General features: G+C 40.6%; 1 protein-coding gene across 2 annotated transcripts; it reads right to left on the bottom strand.

Annotated features, from left to right (window-relative positions):
- Positions 1-133: 133 nt before the first annotated feature.
- On the bottom strand, positions 134-21,507 carry synpo2a (synaptopodin 2a). Of its 2 annotated transcripts, XM_034105689.2 has the most exons (5): positions 21,319-21,507; positions 14,791-14,942; positions 11,023-11,780; positions 6,601-9,617; positions 134-3,120 (listed from the first exon to the last, which is right to left on the bottom strand). In XM_034105689.2, exons 1-5 carry the CDS (start codon positions 21,424-21,426, stop codon positions 2,530-2,532), a joined length of 4,626 nt encoding a protein of 1,541 aa, XP_033961580.1. In that variant the 5' UTR covers positions 21,427-21,507; the 3' UTR covers positions 134-2,529. The 2 variants fall into 2 exon arrangements, with proteins under 2 accessions (XP_033961580.1, XP_033961579.1); XM_034105688.1 differs by lacking the exon at positions 134-3,120 and having other exon boundaries at positions 4,747-9,617.
- Between the last annotated feature and the right edge of the window lie 1,132 nt (positions 21,508-22,639).

Here is a 22,639-nt window from a genome sequence, read left to right as displayed (position 1 = left end):
CTGCATTATTAGATTACATTATTTCTTGTTGGCGTGGTGTATGAAATGTCAGAATGAGTCCATCCCATTTTCTTGAAGTTCAAGGTGATGTCTTTAAATGTACTCAGAATCTCACTTTTATATTATATACAACAAAGAAGCATTCTTAAAAATGTGGATGAAAAATTACTTCAACAATTAATCGAGCCTTAAAATAGGTGGTGATTATTTTTCTATTCGATCAGTTGACAAATTGTTGCAGTTATAACTTAATGGGGTACTTCTGCAGTTCATTAAGCGTGTATGACAACGTTTTAAAATCAGATTAGAAAATAGAGGTATGAATACATGTTACGTTCATGATAAATGTTAATAAAACCATCAAAGGATTAGACATCCATCTTCTGTAAACCCAAATGATCTATCATGAACGCACGCATAACCAACGTAAACATTCGTTGATTTGTCTGAAAGTGATTATTCTAACACAACATCCAGTTTATATATTGTGCTTCATATGTGGAAACAATACAAATTGTAATTATAACTATTTGCATCTAAAGAGATCAATAATCTGTTGCAATCTTGCAACATTGGAAAAGCACCTCGGGCTGAAAGCACTCTTTGAAAGCACTGACAAAGCTTTAACATCACAAATAAATCAGTTTTATCTGCAGTTGTCTTCATCAGTGCACAGCTTACAGTAAATACATGCAGGGCCATAGTGTGGGAACATGCCCCCCCTCAGGGCCTGCAGGGTAGTCACATACTATTAGTTTAAAATGGCATCATGTGATATAGGAGGCACACAGGCCTAATGGGGTGCATTCACTTTTTAATCCATTATAATGTTGCAATTGACCTTGGTAAATGTTATTTAAGTTGGTTAAAGAGATAAATAAAGGCAGGTAGGTTGGGGGGGGGGGAGCATGAAGAAAGCTGCAACAAACTTCAGACACAACAATAACTTCTTAAAATGTGTGCTCACTGTCAATCCACCACTTTAATAGTATTTGTATATCAATTATTAGGGAAATAAAGCATGTTTATCATCACTCACTGTGTCCTTATCTTGTTTGCAATGCTACAGTAGATACCCGCTGTAGTTATGTAACTGGTTGTCACCATGGGAACAACCCCCACCCCTCCTCCCCCTTACTGGATATGCAGTGACTGTTGAAGACAACACATCATACAAACAGCTTCATGGGATGCTACAGAGAGCAACAAATGGCTCGGAGCCAAAGAATGTCATGCTCGGAATAAAAAGCAAAGAGCACAAACACACTGGGCGATTTGTGAAATGGTGCGATTCGGTTGTATTTATTCTACTTTATGTGAATTCATATCAAAACAGAAATGATTACTGGTTTTGTGTTATGGCCACAATGCGTTTATCTTTGATGATCACACAACACAATGCTGCGTGATAAACCTTATTTACGGTTATGAGATTGCTCGGTGAGAATCACATTAGGACATTATGTACACTCTTTGGAAACTAAATAAAGCAACTCATTACAGATCCTAAGCAATTCACCCAGTGCCAGTAAAGTAAACCCAAGATAAGTAACCCGTCCCTCTTAGAACGAATTACCAAACAATCCTAGGGAACGTTAAAAAATGCCTTAATTTCAGCTTTTCATCTTCCATGGTTTAATTAAAATTCACCTGGTAAATAAGTGAATGTATTTTAGAGCTCACACAACATGCTGAGTTATAGCACTAACCTTTCCCCAAGTTTTAAGCAAACTAATTGGATTCTGACAGTGAAATGTTTAGCCGACCTGGAAACAACTCATTCTCCAATTGTATCGATTCAAAATCACCAAAAATCAGCAGGTGCACAATCACTGCACACTAAATACTAACATCTACATAAGAAATGAACAGAAAATCCAAAATCTCAGAACAAACTATTTATAGGGATAATCTTCACTTCAGCTTTCTGGTAGGTGGGGGTCACTGTTTTACTATCTTTCATCCTTACATATCTTCTGAAAGATAAACTAAACATTCAATAATTATCTCCAGATAAACTCTTACTTAACAATCCATAAAATCTTCCCACTTATTTTGAAATAAACATGTCCATTCAAACTCATTCTATCCAATCTAAACAACATGCTGTTACCTCATCTGATGAACCCACTTCAGAGTATTTACCAAACTACACAATTGCTAGTAAATACAACATAAATAATTTTTAAGTCTCAATATATTCTTAGCATAATCATCTCCTTTACAGGAAAAAGGGCAAAAAATGGGTGGAAGCATTTAAAAATGTTTCCATTTTGATAATAAAAGTCAAAATATTGAGGCACGTTGAGAATAAATCAACCGAAAGCGTTTTCCCTTATGCCAGATCCTAATGATCTTCCTAACCCTCAATTTTCGCATTTCATTATGGCATGCAAAATGTATTTCATACTAGATATTTAACAGAAGCATCTTTCCAAACGTCCACTTAATTATTTAAGAGCTCACTCTGAAACTGAAAATAAAGTAAATGCATTTAGTGAAAGTTTGGATTTTGCCCATCAAAGGATCCTACCGCTTCCAGCTCCAGATGTTGCCGGTGTACACAGACTTGTACGTTTTTTTTTCAGTGGCTCTGTTGAACATGAAGGAGGACCCCGAGGACCCCAGGGGTTCCTGAGTGACTGCCCTCTGAGGCTGCCACTGTCTGGGGAGAGACCTGTACCCAGCAGGCTCTGCCGGAACCGGGGCAGAGCTCCTTGTAAGGGACCCAAACCACGGTAGCGGGCCCCGGCTCTGAGTTCGGCTCTGGCTCCAGGTCTGGCTGACGGTCCTCTGCGGGGCCTGGTATGTCGAGCAGGCCTTCCACTTTGCCGGCGGCTCGGGCAGCTTCTTGCGTTGGGCTGCCAGGCGTATGTTTGTGGCCAGGCTCTGATGAAGGTTCTGGAGACAAAATGCTTCATCCACCAGGCCCAGGGGGTGCCGGGAGGCAGCCTCCCAGGGCATGATGGGTCTGCGCCCCTTCTCTAGCCAGGATGTCTGGCTTGTCGGGGGGGCGGTGGAGGCCCGAGCTTGAGGCTTTTGGGAGGCAGCAGACACTGACTGCTGGCCCATGGATGGCACTCTGGCTAGAGGGGAGAGAGAGTAGCTCCTGCCAAAAGCCTGCAAAGAATGAAGCAGACATGTTTGTTTTATTAAGTGTTCATTTCTGTTTGGCTTGCAAAACGTTGGAAAACAAAGTAGCCCTCAACACATTTCTGTCAGAGGCTTTCATACTCAACAGTGATAAATAAATGTCTGTTTTATTGTTGTGTGTAAATATTAGAGCAGTGTTAAGAATTGACAATAGAATGTTAAATGCTAAAGGCCTAGTAAACTTGTTTTTTGAACTTTAATAGTCTATTCTACAGTAAGCCTCCACAACAGTGCTTCAGTATTTGTCCAAACAGTTGTTCTCAGAACAACCCACTGTGAGAGTGCATGCTTCTCAGAATACACCACAATCAGCTTGTTTTCATTAGAACTGCTGTGCCGTGCAGCAGTACTTTGATAGTTAGTCGATGAGATTGTGAAACATATAAATGCTCAATACTAACATTTCCATTAGAGCAGAAAGCTAAGGGTCGTGTGGGGAGCTCCTTTATTGTTTCTGACTAAACACACAGACTATCCGAAGAGGCAGTGCTGCCATCATCTGGTGAAAGATGTGTAAGATCAGTAGACAGCCAGGGGAAATGAAAGAAGAGAATAGGGGAGAGTGCAGTCATAAAAAGAATGTAGCTGAATGAGTGCAGAGGGAATGAATGCTCTGCTGACTCCTGCTGTACTTGAGGCCTAAAGAGCCTGTGGCGGTTTTATCCTGGATTAGAGCAGACACAGGAAGCGATGAGTAGATTAGTGGATGATCTACGGATATATTTTCATTCTACTGAAGGAAAATTATTAAACAGTGATACTGTATATTTGCCTGACATTGTTCATCACCATGCTGCCACTCTGCAGATTTTCACATAAACTATATCTCAGAAATGGAGCTGAGCGCCTCAAGAGTAATATGTGGATGCAGACACTTTTGTTTTGAGACAGTTGGTAAATAGTCTCTTAATGCTAATTTATAATATGGTTTTCTTTGGGGAACCATGGTCTCAGCTGGTTCCCCAAACCAGTTGTGGTCTTATTTTTTCTTTCATGATTATATTTATGTCTGAGATAAACAATTAGATGTATATGCCAATTCTAACCTTAGAAAATAACTGCTCTCTCTGAAAATGCATGACAGCATGGATATATATTTCAGAAGGGACCACTCACTTGACCTCCAGAATTGTCCAATGAGGTCGCCTGCACCCATTGAAGCCAGCAGTCTAATAATATCCATCATGAATGCATCATCAGTTAGTCATTCTGCAGGAATGTGCTTTTCAAGCATTCACCTTGGTAAGCTTTTAAAGTCGGTGATTTGGATAATGAGGTGATTCTGGCCGACGTTAACAAGCCCTTTATAGACTACAAACTGTTTTTTATTGTTGAAAACTCATTTGACTGCTTTTGAAAAAAAGATAATATAAGTGTTAGTCTAATGTGATGGTACTTGAGAAGCAACTGATTAAATGCAGCCAAATTCTTTGTCTGACAATAACTATGTATTCCTTTTTTTAATAACTAATTATAGGTATGTTTAGTGCATCAGGAGTAAGTGGTGAAATTCAGCAACATGAAAAGGAAAGAGACTAGAAATAGTTGAAAACCAAAAAGCATACTCAAAGGACAAAAGAAAGGAAAGCCAACCAAGGATGAAAGACATTTTAATGGCACTGCAGTGAATCATACAGAAAGTGCACACAAAAGAGAAACACACAAAGGAAAAGGAAAAAGAAAATAACTTAAAAAACAAAAGCAGCAAAATACTTGTGAACATCAATGGGCTGGTTGTCTTTTTTAATAATTCTTCATTTGTGGATCATCTATCTATATTATACAAAAGCCAGAGAATATGTATGGAAGAGTGTAACTACATTTGGTAATACTATATTTCTCTTATCCAGGCCTGAGGTATAGTAGCTTTCACTGGCTTAATTTGAAATGTAAGCTTACTATCTCTGGACCTCAGCACTCCTCCCATGAGGCAGTTTAAATATAGTACCTAACATGATGCAACAGCTGGGGAGAAGCTTAAAATAAAACTCACCCACTTTAGTAGACATGACGTAAAAGCCACTAAAATGTAACATCTAACATTTGAAGTTTAGGCAAGTCAGTGCTAGTTACTTTATGTATTGCTGTATTCTCTTTGCTGACTTTACTTAAAACTGTGAACTCTGACATAGCAAATGTATCCTCCTGCTTGGTATCATTACACTTCACAGATCATTGTGTCCTTAATAAGATTTGACACAATTAGCAATTTTCTTCTTTTCAAAAATCGAATTCCTGTTGTCACCGTCCGCTATCATTCCCTTCTGATTAATTTTTTCCATTACTCCTTTCTTTCAATTCTTACTGAGCATCTTGCTCCCCTACATTCATATATTACCACCACTTTAGACCATTTGTCATAAAAGTATGTTTTATAGTAATTTCTCTATAAACACGTAAAAATGTACCTGCTTTATAAACATGTCAAGGTCATTTTGGGTCCTTTGTGTCCGGTAAGATATACTTGCATCCCACTCTTACTTATTTGTTGTTATGTTGTGATTTGCATTAGCTTTTAAAACTGTGAAAACCACCAAGCTCTGTACTATAACAAGAGGTGGATATAAAGATTGCAAACGCAAGTTCATGTGCTCAAAATAGTCCACCTTGCAGTGGATTACAAGAGCACCAACCCTTTGACTCAAGCATGTGGTGATTGTACCAGAATCACTCTTTATCTGCTGAAGGCTTCCACACCTGAGCTGAGCTCTTTTTTGCCATGAACTTAGGTTTAGGAGCAGCTGCAGGACCACCTAATGCAGATTCAGGCCTTGCAGCTACAGTAAAGCTAGAAACAACAAAGCTACTGGGAGGCTGTTGTTGGTAAGGTACTGAGGGCGCTGCCATGTAAGGCGGGCTGTTAGCTGGTTGGTAAGGGGCCTGTGGGGGCTGCGGGGGATGTTGGTACGGTTGGTTTGGAGACTGAGGAGCTTGGGGATGATAAGCAGGGGGGCCAGGTTGCTGATACTGTTGGTTATAAGGTTGCTGGTATGGACCAGCAGGGGGTTGTTGATAAGGGTTGGAGGGGGGATAAATATTAGCTGGGTGTTGCTGGTAGTGGCCATCATGCATCATGGGCTGCATTGGCATCCCATAGCCTTGCTGGGGGTAAAGGGTATTATATGGTCCAGTTTGCTGGACGGGGGCCATCTCATCATATCTAATTGGTTGGTTTTCGACAGGTGGGTTAGGAGGTGAACACTCTAGCTTAGCTTGAGCTGCCTTGGCAGCCTCTACAGCTGGGCCGAAAGTAAAGAGTGAGGAATCGAGTTGATAGGGTTGATGCTTCATAACATCTATTACATTGAGGGGTTTAGGGGAAGGCTTTGGTTTCCCTTGATCTTTTTTCTTGGCTTTGATTGTAGGACTAGTGGAAGGGGGCTGCTTTGATGGGGGATTCCAAGGGGACAGAATAGGGTTGTATGATCGTGAAGGAGGAGCACGTACGCTAGATGTGTATTTCCATTCATTTGGTAAGGATGCAACTGGTGATGGTGCCCGGGTTGCCTTGTTTGCTTCCACAGTCTCAGAGTCCACAACATATTTCTCCATACGAGACTGCCTCTTAGCGAACATATCAGCTCCTTTCCCTCTGACGGCTGGCATATCACAAGATGAACCCTGGGTTGCTGGGTTTAAGACACTCGCCATTGGGTTGATGGGAGATGAAGAATGTTGACTGATGTTGAAAGAGTGCATTCGCTGTGGTGGAGTTGGAGGACTCCTTGCTTGTGGGAGATTGTGTGGTGGTTGCCAAGGTTTTGGTGAAGGCTGAGTGTTTACCATTGTTGTGGAAGCACTCACAGGTGTTTGCTGTGGCTGTGGTGCCCAGGCATTCACAGGTGTCTGAGGTTGTGTCTGAGGTTGAGGCCATGTATTAATCGGTGGCTGTGGTAGAGAAGAGGACTGTTGCCAGTTTGGCTGTGACGTTGGCTGTGGTGGACCTGGTTGAGCCCAAGGCGGTTGATTTTGGGGTTGAGGTTGGGTCTGATTTTGCTCTTGGGCCCAAGAATTAATGGGTGGCTGAGCAGGTTCTGTAGGGTTCTGGGCCCATGATGGTTGGGACTGAGCCTGGGCTGGTACTGGCATCCATGGATTCACGATGGCTTGAGGCTGCGCAGGAAGTTGTGATGGGGATGCTTGGATCCAAGGTGGCTGAACTTGGGCTTGAGTTTGTGATGGAGGCCATGCATTAATTTGAGGCTGCTGTTGAGGTGGAGCTGAGACCCAAGGTGGTTGAGGCTGACATGGTGCTTGCGCCTGTGGCCATGCTGGTTGTGGTGCCTGATGCTGTGGTTGCTGAACCCATGGCTGCTGTGGCAGAGATTCAGTTTGAATCGGTTGAGCCCAAGGAGGTTGTGCTTGGGGTTTCTGCTGCGGTTGTTGCATCCATGGCGGTTGAGGCTGAGAGTCTGTCTGTGATGGTTGTGCCCATGGAGCCTGGGGTTGCTGCTGCTGCATTGGTTCTTGGGGTTGACCCCAAGGTGGTTGTGACTGCGGCATATTTGGCTGCTCGTGAGAGTGTGTCCAGGGGGGCTGAGCCTGAGGATGAGACGGTGGTTGCTCTTGAGGTTGGGTCCATGCTGGCTGAATTTGAGGGTTCCAATTATTTGTAGGAGGTTGAGGCTGTACTTGGGTCTGTGCAGGTAGACGTGTCACCCAAGGTAGCTGGGGTGGCGACTGACTTTGAGGTGGTACCTCAGGCTGCACTTGAGCTGGAGGCCAAGAATTGGTAGGTGGCTGTTGTTGTGCCTCTGTTTGTGCTGGAGCACAGCAAGGAGCAAGCTCATGCTGCGGGGGACAATTCGTATGACCATTTTCATCCTGAGCCGTCACTTGCAGAGGCTGTTGAGTTTCAGGTTCTTGTAGAGCCCATGTGGGCTGTTCCACAGTGGGATTGCTGGCAGGAGTCTCCTGGAGGGCCGGAGGGGGGGAGGGCTCAGGGGCAGGTGCAGGGGTTGGCTCTAGTTCTGGAGCAGGGGTTGGCTCTAGTTCTGGAGCAGGGGTTGTCTCTATGGTGGGGGCTAGAGCAGGTGTGAAAACACTATTTTCAGCTTGTTGAGGCATCTCCTGGTTGATCATTTCTATCTGCGGTGTCCAAGGAGGCGAGTTGGGGTCGATCACAGGCTTTGGAGCCACAGGTGGAGGAACCTTATGTTTAATTTGTTGAGATTGCAGGAAATTACAAGCCTCAGCCCCAAGGCTAAGGTAGTCTTCCTCGCCTCCTGACTCAAATCCCAACTTCTTATCCTTTCTGTTGAGGAGGTTTAGCAGTGCTGGGTTCGGCGATACTTTAGGTGCTTCCTTAAACGAGAACATAGGCTTTCCAGCATTTCTTCTCCTTGCGTCGGACAAAACCCCAGTCCGACTCGCAGGGGTAGCAATGCGCTCATCCCGGGAGGCTATCTGCTCCCCTTGGCCCACAGAATCTTGATTGGTCCCACTCATTGCGGGAGAATAAGGAGCAGCCGCCATGTTTTCTGCAGCGAAAGGCTTTGCAGATGGATTACTGAAAGAACTCTGGATGTCACTGTGTTGATGTTGCACTGTGCCATTGATGTTTGTAGAATAGTGCTGCATTTGCTGTTGCTCTTGAAATTCTCGCTGCTGCTGATACATTTGCTGCTGTTGATAGTGCTGTTGTTCATACTGCTGCTGCTGTTCATACTGCTGCTGCTGCTGCTGCTGCTGCTGCTGCAGCTGGTATTGTTGTTGTTGTTGTTGTTGTTGTTGTTGTTGTTGTTGTTGTTGTAGTTGTAGTTGTTGTTGTTGGTAGTTCTGTTGTTGCTCATAGTACTGCTGCTCCTGATATTGTTGGTATTCTTGTTGTTGTTGTTGTTGTTGTTGTTGTTGTTGTTGTTGTTGTTGTTGTTGGTGTATATTTACATCCATATAAGCATGGTCCTCTGTTGTGGACTGCATGTAAGTGTGCTCCTCCATCTTCTTTTCAATCAACGGTACTGCTTCCACGGGTATCCCCTGGCGCCTGAGCTCATCATGTTCAGCAGAAATCTCATCCATCCTTAAACGCCGTTGGGCAAACATTGTTGCCCCCTTGCCCTGTGTGTCAGGCAAACATTCCATCTCTGCTCCGTTTTTCAGGTTCCTTTCAATCTCCAGAAGACCCTTGTCCCAGTTGATAGTTAACACACTTTTGCCACTTTGGGCATTAGTGAGGAAGTGCTTGTCTATTTCAGAACCGTTTGGAGCCACAAGGGTAAATTCAACAGTGTGTGTTTCCTGTGTATCCTCGTCCTCTTCGTCGCTGTACTCAGGTTCGTCTTCTCCTGTGCCGTAGCTCACCAGTGTGTATTTCTTGGCCCTCTGCCGATGTTTCTTGAACATCAACACCCCCTTGTTGTTGGGGTTAGGCGGAGCAGCCGACAGAAGGAGAGCAATACGTTTACATTTGGACTTGGCTTCCTTCACCTGCTTTTCAGAAAGACTCTCGCTGCGCCTGAGCCCTGTGTAGAGAAGAAAGTTCAAGGGTTAGGGAAATCAATAAAAATGCTTCGAATCCTAACCTTTTTTTATTATAAACTGCTGCTCCTGAATGTCTGTCCGAAAAGAACATATTAGGTCATTATATAAACTCCATTACTGTTATCACTCATCTGAAGAGTAAAAATAGAGCTTGCATAAACAACATGGTGACAGATGACAAAATTAAGTTTCGAACCAAAGTTAAGCAGGTCACAAAGCAATTCGTTCCAGTGTGTAATATGACTTATATATATAACACTCTTCTGTAAAAATACCTTTTAAAAATACCAAATGTTCATATTTAAAGCAGAAGCAGATATATTAACAGACTAACAATTGATTATAAGTGCTATAAATGAACCGTGTTATAAAATAATATAACACAACTAATCTAAGCCATTAACTCTTTCCTTTACATTTCTACCTATAGCTGTATACGTCTGTCCTAATTTGTACAGTCAGTTTAATATAAAACATTAACCCATATACTGTAGCAATCATTAAATCCTCTGACCCATGTCTAATACCCTTATTTATTCACAGACAATGAACTACATTAAATCAGTTACTCTTTCCCATAAAGTATCCAGGAATAGGAACTGAGAAAGATTAAAGATAGCCTGCATGCAATACATTCAAGAGGAACGTCTTGACTTCCTTATCTGTGAGTTCACATGCTGCCAACTTAAAACCTTCTGCTCTTCTTAAAGTTGCCACACTCACAAAACAAAGCCATTCTAACCAACAATGCAAAGCTAAAATAAAATAATAAGAAGGTTTCCTTTTTCATATTCCTGCAAGACAAACCTGAAGGTGGAGGAGACAGCGGGAGTGAGCAACTGACTCACTTTTTTAGCTCAGTTTAAGCAGCCAGTTTGAGGGGATCAGGTAACGGGCCAGTGGAGCACATGCTGGTGTCTGTCAAAGAGCCCCTTCTGCAGGCATCATCAGCGTGCTTCGGTTATATTTATGTCTTCTAACCAGCGCCTCAGTCTCCACATTCATCATCCGGCCTCTTCAAATGGATAGATCTTTTATAAAGTAAAGCAGCCTCTTACATGTAATCAATTCCATTGATTCTATATATCTAGCTTTTGTTGACTGTCACCATCCTATCTGCACTGTGTCTCTGTACTATCGCCGTGATTCAGTTGTACTTCAGGTTTAAAACACGGAAGTATCTGCTTCTGTGAAGGAATGAGTGCCGACCTCCAACTGCATTAAGAGACACGCACTATTTTAAGCAACACACACTCCCACTTGGAATGCACACATGTTGTGCACAAATGCAATTTAGTGTTGACCTATTAGCCTGCAGGCCCCTCCTTCACGAATAGTTTAGCACTCACACACAGTGAAAAAAGGGTAATACTTCCTGGTACTTACTGGCATGTTTTGCCCGATGCTTGTTGGGTTTGTCTGGATCCCCCTCAGTCTCTGAGTCCTGCTCTTCTGCTGCTGTCGCCTCTTCTGAGGGAAATGAGACAGTGAAACACCCAGGAACTCCCTCACAGGGCCCTCCTCCTCCCTCTCCTTCACTTTGGGACCCACTGACCCTAGGGCCTCCCACCCTAGAGATGCTCCTCCTTGTTCCTGATGCGTCTGGCTGTTGCACAATGACCTCCACCTGCCCCAGCATGGACGGGGAGCTGAGCACCACCCCGTGCTGTCCGAGCGGCTCCCTGGCAGGCCGTGGGACATAGTGCGACGTTATGCTGATGGTGTGGATCTCCTGGACAGCCTCTCTGTTGGAGAGTTCCCCCTCTATCCCCATAGCACTCCCCAGAGAGCTGCAGCCCACGTCCTCCAAAGTTGACTCGGACAGGGACACCTGGAGCTCCACCATGTTCCCAGGGGAGAAGCATTGCCGTTCTTCATTTTCCTTGAGAATAGGACCATTCTGATCATCAGACGAGGGAGCATGGAGCTGGGTACAAAGCAGTTGGGGACTCTTGGGAAACTCTGTGTCCCCATAGCAGGTCTCGTCCTGGGCCTCGGATATGTAGATCTCCCTCGGGCTTTGGGAACTGTGTTGTGGGGGGAAGATGTGGAGGGTGGTGCTCTCTACAGCCTCACCAGAGGAGTCCCTCTCTGCAGCGTGTGTCTCTTCTGATTCATATTCTTCTGATGGGACGATGCAGGATCTTTCAGAGGACAGGGGAGAACAGAAAGAGAGTGGTGAAACTTTTCATTTTCCAAGTTAGTCATAAGGGGAGATGCTACAGATGAACAGGGTACAATGTCTAACTTTCCACTAGCTAGAAATCTCCAAAATGACCAGAGCATGTAAAAAAATAAAATGTATGCCTGTAGTCTTTCACTTTTAATATCAATAAGAGATATCACTTCAACTTAATTAAACAGAACTGTAGACTTTTGAACTTTTCAGATTAATACAACATATATTTTCCCATTCATTATTTCCATTTAGATGTTCCCATTAAAAGACAGGTGTGATTTCCTCATATTTACAATATCATTTGAATAAGCAATGCATAATGAGGCCCTTGAGTAATGGAGCCATTTGATTGTTGATGAAGTAAAGTTTGTCTCCCATTGATGAAGTTGTCAAAGTAATCAAGTAGATGTAATGTTCATGCAGCGAGCTAAATGAAAGGCTCCGGTCACTGAAGAGGAAAATAATCACACTTCACCATCGTTCTGCCTAATTTCCACTTTCAAGGTCAGTAAGGAATAGCTCAACAGAAACTCATTATCCCGACATCAATTATTAAATGTACGTTGATTAGACGTCAGTGAGTGCTAATCTTTTCCAAATGGGAAAGACATATGATAATACATTTTGATAAACTGAGGTCATCCGTCTACAAGTCTACAGAGATAAGAGTGGCAGTAGGTCGCGTTAACCGAATATTTTCCGTCTATGACGGATTTTTTTTAACAATGACGGACAAATCTGAAAGCAGTCCGTCATTTTGACAGATTAGAACAAACTCGGAACAGCGGCAAAGTTTCCCCGCTGCGAGGCTCCGGTGTTATGCCGTGTTATGCATGCCCTCCAAAAAGGAAATGATACCGTTTCCAAACCTAACTGTGCCGTACAAATCATTGAAATGTCTGTGAGTTTTGGCTTTACGCTGTGCACGCTCCCGCGAGGTGCAGCAGCCATGCATAACAGGGCGCATGTGAACTGTCCCCCCCCGTTGACAGTTCACGAGCATGCTCGCCCCCCCCCCCCCCCTCGTCAGAGTTGTGTAAAGGCCGACGGGTAATTCTGGATTTTGACGGAAGTTTTACGATCCTGTCCGTCAAAATGACGGGCAGCGAAAAAGTCTAGCGCAACCTTACTATACTAATAAAAAGGTAACACTTTATTTTGATAGTCCATAGTTAACACTCTACAAGTCATCAGTTGACATTCAACAACACTGTTTCAACAGACAAGTAGCATGCATTTAACTAACTGCCAGTAGAATATAAGGTACATCTCAAGTGTTGAGCTATAGATTTGACAAAAAGTGTCTGTTGACTGTCAACATGTTTTTTGCAACATGTTATTAACCGATATTCAACCTTACTATCTGTAGATTGTGAGTTCTTGTGACTTTTTTTCTCAAGTGAATGCATTCGGCTTCTGTATTTCTTATTAGTCAAATAAAACAGGAACAGGTGTTTCTAACTCAAACATTACATACATAATGAATAAATAAAGTTTGTGATCATTTCGCTTTATTCCCATGTCTGTTGCATATAATTAGTGGATGAATGTATGTGTTCTGTTGATAGGTTATAGACTTTCTACTGTTCTCAACTGTTTTTCACTTTAATTGGATAGTCCTAACACATGCCTACAAACGCTTAGTTAGTTAGTAATGCCTACTAAAAGTATACTGATAGTCAACTCTAGTTTAGTTGACGATCAACAGATAGTCAACTAAACTCTAAAGTTGCTTATCTGTTGATCATCAACTAATGCTTAATGTAATCTTTAGTTGACATCTTGACTCTCAACAGATTATCAACAGATAGTCGACATGACCCTGTTGACTTTCAACTGACAGATTTTGAGTAGTTGATTGTCCATTTTGAAGATGTTGACACAATATACAGATAGTAAGGTTGAATATTGGTTAATACGCTGTTGACATGCTACTAAATGTCAACTGATGACTTAGAGAGTGTTAAATATGGACTACTACTACTACTACTACGTCTACTACTACTACTACTACTACTACTACTACTAAATGAAACTTTAACTGTATGTCCCTCTGAAGTTTAAATGCAGGCACATATGCCCCTTTTGAGGACACGTCCCCCTGATAAACACTTTGTCTGAGTAATAGCTGAGCAGCTGCACGTCAATCAGACTCACAAATCTGTATCGCCAGCGGAAGGTCAGCCTGACTGACATACATTAATTCACACACAGACATGATTGCACTTGCATATAGTCATTGAGCCATGCTAAAGGACACAGGTCATAAAACAACATGCTATCTAAATGCTAATACTTGATCTCCAACATCTCCAGAACTCTGCTGCCCGCCTCCTCACCCACACCCGCTCCCGAGACCACATCACTCCCTTCCTCCAGAACCTCCACTGGCTCCCCGTCCGTCAAAGAATCAACTTCAAAGTCCTCCTCATTACTCACAAAGCCCTCAACAATCAGGCCCCCCCCTACCTCACAGACCTGCTGCACCACCACACCCCTTCCCGCTGCCTCCGCTCATCAGAAGCCAACCTCCTATCCATCCCCACCCGCACCAATCACCGGACCTGGGGGGACAGAGCCTTCTCCGTCGCTGCCCCCTCCCTCTGGAACTCACTCCCCCAATCCCATCAGAGACTGCACTGACCTCACCACCTTCAAAACACTCACAAAAACTCACCTCTTCAATCTGGCTTTTAATGTGTGATTGTTTTTGTATTATTTCACTTTAACTTTAACTATATATTTATTTGTTGTTCCTTCCTTTTCTTTTCCCTTCACTATATCTGTAAAGCGTCTTTGAGCACCTGTAAAAGCGCTAACAAATTAAATCTATTATTATTATTATTATTAATACGGAGGTGCAACAATTATGTTTGCATTGCTGCAGTCTGCATGGCTCAGTGGTCCTGATACACAGATTCTGTCATGTTACTGAACTCTCTATCGTTAATCTAACAGGTGATTTGTGGCCCTACCTTTTGAGCAGCAGCTGCAGACAGTCGATGGATGCGTCGATGAATGCACAGGCTCGTAACAGAGTGAGATCAGCACACGGCTCTCCGTTCAGTGACACCACCTCGTCACCTTCACACACTCCAGCCAGGGAGGCACGACCTTCGGCTTCCACCTGGGGAGGAAAACATTTAAGTAAGAGGACAACATAGATAGAAAAACAAGCATATCACATACTGAGTCAGTGTTCATCATCAGAACACAGGTCAAGTCTATTATAAAGTAACAGTAACCTCAGCCTATGTTCATCATAAATAAAATATTGCCAATGGCTACTGATTTCAAAATACAGAAAATTCTGGACCAGATCCCTGTCACAAATACATTTCTATCTGGTAAGACTGTTTTCTAGGTTATAAACAAATTGTAATTTCATATGAGCAAAGTATTCTACTTCTCAGTGAAGCATTTTAACAAACTCCACCTACAGATGTAATTCTAACAACTTCAAATTTCTTCAGTAAAACCTTTATTTTACTTCAACATTTATGTCCTATGCATAAATAAGCCAACGCGATCAAAATCATTCCAAATAAAAAGCCAAAAATGTCCCTAGGGAGGCATTGAATAGTTAAGTAATTGCAACAATTTGCTAAATGCACAATCAACGTTACCAATTTTGAGGCTGCAAAATGATAAATAAATGTAATTTTACATTGTCTTTTCATCAAGCTGCTGCATAATATGTCTAAAGGCCAGCTCTGCACAATCATATTTAAAGGGCAGCTCTTCATACAGTTGAAGTAATGACTGATGGTTCCCTTGTAATTGGTTCCTGCGGCCTATACAATGCTCTGCTGATAGGACCATTTAATAAGGAGAAATACCCCGTCAATTCTACACAAGAGAAGTTTCCTGATTTCTTGAGATTGATTACTGCATACAAATGTTTCAACACTAGATGGTGTTTTACCACCATCAGCATGACATCTATAATGTATTTATCTTGGATTCAACAAACCTCTCTTCCCTTCTATTCATTTTGTGCAGGTGAACAATTGTTTTTGTCACAATAATTTGGTGTAGGTTTAGGAAAAATAGTCTACTATTTTACTAAATTAAAATGTTAAGTAAAACCCAGTCTTTTTGCACAATCCTCTCCTTACAAATGTATTCATTTGGAGTTCCTGCCACAAGATGGCAATGCAAACAAACACAAACATGTCTTGCTGCTGGAGGAAGAGATTCCCTTTTCTAAGTGAATAGGCTTAGAAAGACTGCAGTTGGCACCTAAAACACGACACTATTTACCAAGTTGCACCAATTTCAAAGGAATCAGATTTAGAACCACAGCAGAACCACATTAAAACCAATCTCATTGAAACCATTCTCTATCTGTCTGTGGTTTTTTCTTTCAATACTTGTATAAAAAGGGCATATGCAAAACCAACCAACTTTTTTTGCAGTTTGCCAACATCTACACTACCTTAAACCATGAGTCTGAGGCAATGAAACGAGCCTACCTCGCTATACATACACAAATATTTTACGAGTGACTTTATTGAGCTGGTAAATCTGTGACTCCATCTGAGTTTTTAAGAGTTAACAGAGTGCATGCAGGCCCTATAAGGCGGCCTGTGAGCTGGTCCATTGGGACACCTCATTACAGGGACGGTTTTCTGGAAGCAACGTCCAAAAAAGGAGGGGAAACATGTGTTGTTGTCTCCTTGCAACACAGAGACATACACAGGAGTTTGTCATGTGCTGCTGGTAAAGAGAAGCAGGAGAGGATAGCAAACTACTGAAGGTGTCAGGAGAGGAAAAACTGCTTTTTCAAATAAAGTGATTTCCAACAAGCCCCTGATTAGCAGGATTTACCTCTGACATCATGTGGGGCCGTAATTACAACCTTATCCTGGGCTGCCCATTTTCAAATTATCTGTTTAATAGGCTTCACCACAACAGAAATCACAGGAAATACAGGCGTGCATAATGTGTGCACATAGCTCCCGGCAGTTCCTGATCTCACAGCTTTAAGCAATTACGTCTTTACATTTGAGGAAAATAATTTCAAGCTGCCTTACAGGTAGCATTTGGGAGGACGGTTACATTTAATGTTTTATTTACTCATTGAGTTCAAGTTCTCTTTTATTACCAGACAGCCAGGCCAGTGTTAGTAAAGATGTATGCTTTTTTTTTTTGTGTGTGCGTGGAGGGAAACATTTTGAAAGGCCAGAGAGTTTACTTTAGTTGTTTTAGTTTTTTTATTTGTTATGGACAATGAACAACAACAAACGTCATAAGTGATTTTGATCAGCTTTAGCCTACCCCTGCAAACCGTTATAAACTCTTTGCAAACACATAGCACAGCATTTTGCTGAATTATATTGTTTTAGAGAGTTTATTCAAATGTTTCAGGTCTCTTTATTTAATTTTAACTTGAGCAAACATACTTTTGCCAAAACATTTCTTAATTCAGATTGGAGGAAGGCCATTGAGATTTACTTTGACAACATGAATAGGGCATCAGACTAAATGTTCATACAGTGTACAGGTGAACTCATTGTATTCTATTTACTCACTGTCCAGAAAAAAAAACAGTGCAACACATGTTAAGATAAATAAACTACAACAATGGTCCATTGGGTTGGCAGAAAAATACTTTGTCACAAAGCTGAAAACAAGGCTGAAGTCCAGCTGGCACAGACAGAGCGCTCTGAGCCAGGAACACTGAACTCACAAATATATCATCTCAATATAAAGCTGTTGGTCTTAATTTGTTTACATGAAGGCAAATAGAAAGAGGAGAAACTAGCACAGTCTGAGGTCAATGCTTTCTCCGGGACCAGGATGTGGATGTTTTGCTGAAAAACACAATGCTAAAAACTGCAGTGAAGCACTTTGTTTACTCGCCTCTGAATGAGGGAAGCTATGTCATTTTGCTGTTTGCTTGGCAGCTTAATAAGGTTCCTCTGATGTTCTATTAGGACAAATCTGCAACAAGAGCCCTCTCTGCTCTGTGTGTGAAGGATGAGATAACCCGGGCAGAGGGAGACCCCTTTTATTACCAGATACTAGGAACAATAATAGTAAGTAATTGAGTAATTTGAATTAGTTTTAACTAGAGCTGCGAAAAGTGTATTGCGTCCTTTATATATAATCTTCTATTTTTATTATAGATAAATGATTAAATGTCATTTTCCTTGCAAATGTCTTTAAATGCTGTTTTAAAAATCAGAATACTTTCTTCCCCAATTACTTTTTTTTTAATCGTGTATTTTTGCTGGATCGAATTTGGTTGGCTTATTTTAGAATATAAAAAACATAACCAGATCAAATTGATTACAGATTAAATATTTGATTTAAGTTAAATATGCACTAAAAATGTTTTAAATAAAAAACAAATTGTAAATATGTATTTTTATTAGATGTTAAGTGAAATGCGCAAATAATATACAGCCTCTCAATCATGGAGATTTGCAATTTTTTCTGTTTCATATCATAATAGAGTGAATATCTATATGTTTTTGACTGACAAAACAAAAGACGTTCAGACACATCACTTTTTACTTTGAGAAAATAAAGTAATGTTGAAGTTAATTAATAATGAGAATAATGTTAGTCTCTGCCCTAGTATACCTTCTAAGAAGTCTCAGACTTGCATTACTTTTTCTTTATTCACTGGCCTTAACTGATTTGATGCATGTTGACATTCCACATCCCAAGAAGGCATACCTCAGTAATTGGAGGCCAACATGTATCCTGTTGGTAGGATTTAAGAGATATCTGTTTCTTATTAAAACAGTTTTGTTTTGTTTTGTTTGTGCTTGCCCTATTCCTGTAAAGCGACCTTGGGTCCCTTGAAAGGCGCTATAGAAATCCCAGCTATTATTTATTATTATTATTATTACATCCAAATACTTTCACTTTTGCTGAGACAACTAAAACAAGCGTTACACTGTACATCAGCTGTACATATTTCCATGTTTTTCTGAAGGGGCATTGGTCATTGGTCTTGTATTGTGTAGTTTCTGCAGCTTTAAAAAATAAAGTGACCTCATCCACTTAGTACTGAGGCCAGGACTCCAAAGAAGAAGAAAAATAATGGCTCCCTTATATGGAGAGAAGCTGTAAGGAGTGGATACCCTGTGCCCTTACACTGCACAGTCTGAACATTCACTTTCTCTCAGAAAACAACACAGTTAGACTCAACTGAAGCTTTAGAAAACACAGGAGAGCCTGCAGCTAAAGAAAATCTGTAAGGATGTTGGTGTGTTTGCTTTTTTACTTTAAACTAACAGATTCTCTGTATTTTCAACAGGAAGAGTTTGGAGATATGTTCAGAGTTATGCCTTCAAGATGACGTGGATTAAACCCCTGATTCCAAACACTGACGCATCATATAGCTACTTCACTTTAAAAGGTCATCACCTATATGCAGTATATTCAAGACACTCTTAAAATATCAGTATTATGTCCAAAAATAGAAAATAGTCAATTTTTAAGAAAAAAATAACACTGAAACAATAGAAGTTGGGGCATTCACTGATATGGGGACAGACTTTTACTGTTGTTTTGCCAAATAATCATCACTTGTGCAGCTAATTTGTAGTTATAATATGTTTAGAGAATATGTAGATAGAAAAGTGGCTTGAAAGCTTGCTTTGAAACTCAAAGGACACATTGCTGTGATAGAAAGATATTCAATGTTGAAATTGTTCTGCAGCCTACATTTGTGGTTCTGTCTTTTTGTCATTTTGTTAATAAAGTTCAATACAACTTTTGGAAACAGAGACTAACATCACATACAACTAACATTTATCAACTGTTTTTATTACAGATTGTATATAATCTACTCACTTAATGCCAGAATCAATTAAATGTCCTGAAATGTGTTTTAGCTACTTTGAAGCGTCAGGGGATGTGTGTCCACTTACTCAATTAGAAAGGACTATTTCAGGCCAACAAATGTTGAAATACTATCTATATTCATACAAAAATGTCAGTAAATGTCAGTTAGAGTTGTAGAGTGTGTCCTGAGAAGGATCTATGGAAGCTTTCAGCGGGCTCTCTGCTCGGGGAGCTTTGATGTCGCAGGAATGCAGCATAAGAAAAACATTTACACGTTCAGAACACAGAACAGGTTGACGAGGGATCTGTACAGCGTGAGCACTCCTGGACATGCATACCATATATAGAGATAAAGGCACCTATACCTATGTTAATATTTACATCATAGCCTGATATATCAAAGCATCATCTGTCTTTATTTCTGCATTAAACATTTTTATATAAGGAGAGCACATTAAAACTTTTGAATGTAACCTACAGTAATGTATTGGGAGTTTTTATCGTCTATACATTTACACACACGCAATATATTCTGCAAAAATAATTAATATATTATCATGGAAGATATGTAGGCCAGAAGATAAGCAGACTACAGAATATTAAATGATTGAGGGCTATCCAAAAATGAATTATGTCGACTAACACAGAAATGTATAATGAACAGATCTATTCAATTGAGTTTCTCCACAAAGAACTGTAAATATTGTGTTTTACAGAGGTGTACTGTATGCATACGTTTTGTAGAAATAAGTCATTCAGCATGAACAATTAATTAATTATTCAACAACTAAACAAATCATAGAGCTAAGCCACCAATTAGTTGACTAATTGACTAAGAGGAAGTAGACATATGAATTCAGTTCAAAAAGCAAATAAGACTCAACAGTGTGTGTCAAAAGGACTAGCCTACTAAATCATGCCTACAGCTTACAGTTAGAACTGAATTACAGCCTATTATTAGGTTGTAAACAGTTAAAAAAGATGTGAATAGAATGAAAAATGTACTCGCAAGTTCTGTTTAAATAGAATAATGCCATTATAAAAACATTTCAATTTATACTGTCTCAAAATTATGTCCTTGCAATATATTGTAAATTAATGCATAATAAGAAAATGAGAAAATGAGATACTTTACAGCTACTTATAGAAGGTTTATTATGCTACGACGATATCATTTATTCAAAGCAGCGTAGTTATAAAATAATCTATAATTTGCCTAACCTCCTTTCTGACGTTATTTTAATTCTCTTTTAAAGTGACATCAGCTGAGTTTTATCTGACTTTTGCTTTGTTTGTTTTCATTTCTGCATTATGCACACACTCCTCACTCTTCAGGTTTGGCTGAATAATGCTTTTCTTTCTTGCAAAGTCTATGTGAGTGATAACAGATCATTCTTCCCTCAGCTTCACACTCTCTCTTGGCCTTGACCATATAAGGGTCCAGAGGAATCTCTCACCAAAACACAGCCAACGCTCACAAGAATGCAGCGACACACACACTGCTACGAAAATTAACATTTATCTTTGAACTATTCAACATCAAAACCATATGATACTTGTATCCAAATTAAATACTACTATACTCTACAATGTTTAGGATATTTCCCACACAAATACCAAAGCATTTACAGGGAGAAGAAATGACTTATCAATAACAAAAGTCTGTTAAAATTCTGAAAGATGGGTAAATGGATAGATACCTGGGAGATTAGGAAGGGTCTGTAGGTGTCCCCCTCTCCCTCCCTCAGGGTGAAGCCCCAGGGTGCACCCCCCCGCAAAGTCACGCAGATGTAGTCCCCGGTGCCCATGCTGCACACAGCTCCTCAGCCGAACCTCCACCGAGAGATCATGGAGCTGTCAACCGGACCAGCAGCACTTTGCAGAACCTCCTCCAGCACACAGCTGTATAATCCCCATCCTCTGAGTCCTGCAGGAGTCCAGCCCGCTGAGGAGACGTCACTGCGCGAGGACCCGCCTACTCAAACCGCGTGCAACTGGTTTGTTATGGTGAGGAACCATTCACATCCCCGAGCTATGACATCCAAATAAACACAAAATAACTACTACATGATACTTTTAAAAACTATTGTAAGCCTCTTAAAATGGTACATCCGGTAGTCTTAAAGATATCAACTTCAGGATGTTATGCGATTCAATCTTATTTAAAAAAAAAAATGTTCCTGCAGTGGCAATAACATAATGATGTACAATTTCTCTTATTAAAACGTGATATAGGCACTATTTTAGAGTTTAGAGAAAATCGAAATATTGTTCGTTGAACTATGAAGCCAACAACATAAAAACTGGCAGGGGACAATGGCATTTTTGTTTTACACATTTTATTTGACTTGTTTTATTCTTTGGTCGTAAAATGTTTTTTTTAAGAATCACTTATTTAATTTGTAAAATGTTATTCTTATTTTTAATAATCTTGTTTATATTTCACATTGTTTAACTGTTATGTATGTCTTTTATTACATTTGTATTACTATCTCGTGCATTGGTCATAATTAGCCAAATTATTGATTTGTTATTCTTTTTGTATGGGTCATATAAATGAGCACTTTAAACTGCACTTTCCTGAATGAAAGGAGCTGTACAAATGAGATTTTAATTTAAACCTAGGAGTTCCTGGACCACACTTTAAGACTCACTGCACATTTGATTTTTGTGTGTATAGGGTTAATTTCTCTTTCTCAAATCCCCCAACATAGCACCAAGTTATGTGGACCAATAACTTTAACTATCCTTGGCAAATCAACACTTTTGTCAAACAGTTATCATTTTCTTCAACGGTCATTATCCATGTATTTAAAAAGCACTCTATGGTGTATATTAATTATAACAGAGTGAAAAATCTGTAATTATAACAATGAAACCGACAGGTCCACATCCCTTTGCTGACGTGTATGGGTTCCCTCGCTTCCACGCATGCGTACTGCGTCAGACACAAGCTAGCTAAAAACACATCGACTAAAGCAGGACAATCCATTGTTTACATTTCATAATAAAAGCATAATG

The sequence above is a fragment of the Pseudochaenichthys georgianus genome, chromosome 18, assembly GCF_902827115.2.
Source record: "Pseudochaenichthys georgianus chromosome 18, fPseGeo1.2, whole genome shotgun sequence".
Lineage (NCBI taxonomy): Eukaryota > Metazoa > Chordata > Actinopteri > Perciformes > Channichthyidae > Pseudochaenichthys > Pseudochaenichthys georgianus.
Note: the sequence above shows the minus strand (reverse complement) of the source record. Positions and strands in the feature narration are given on the sequence as shown.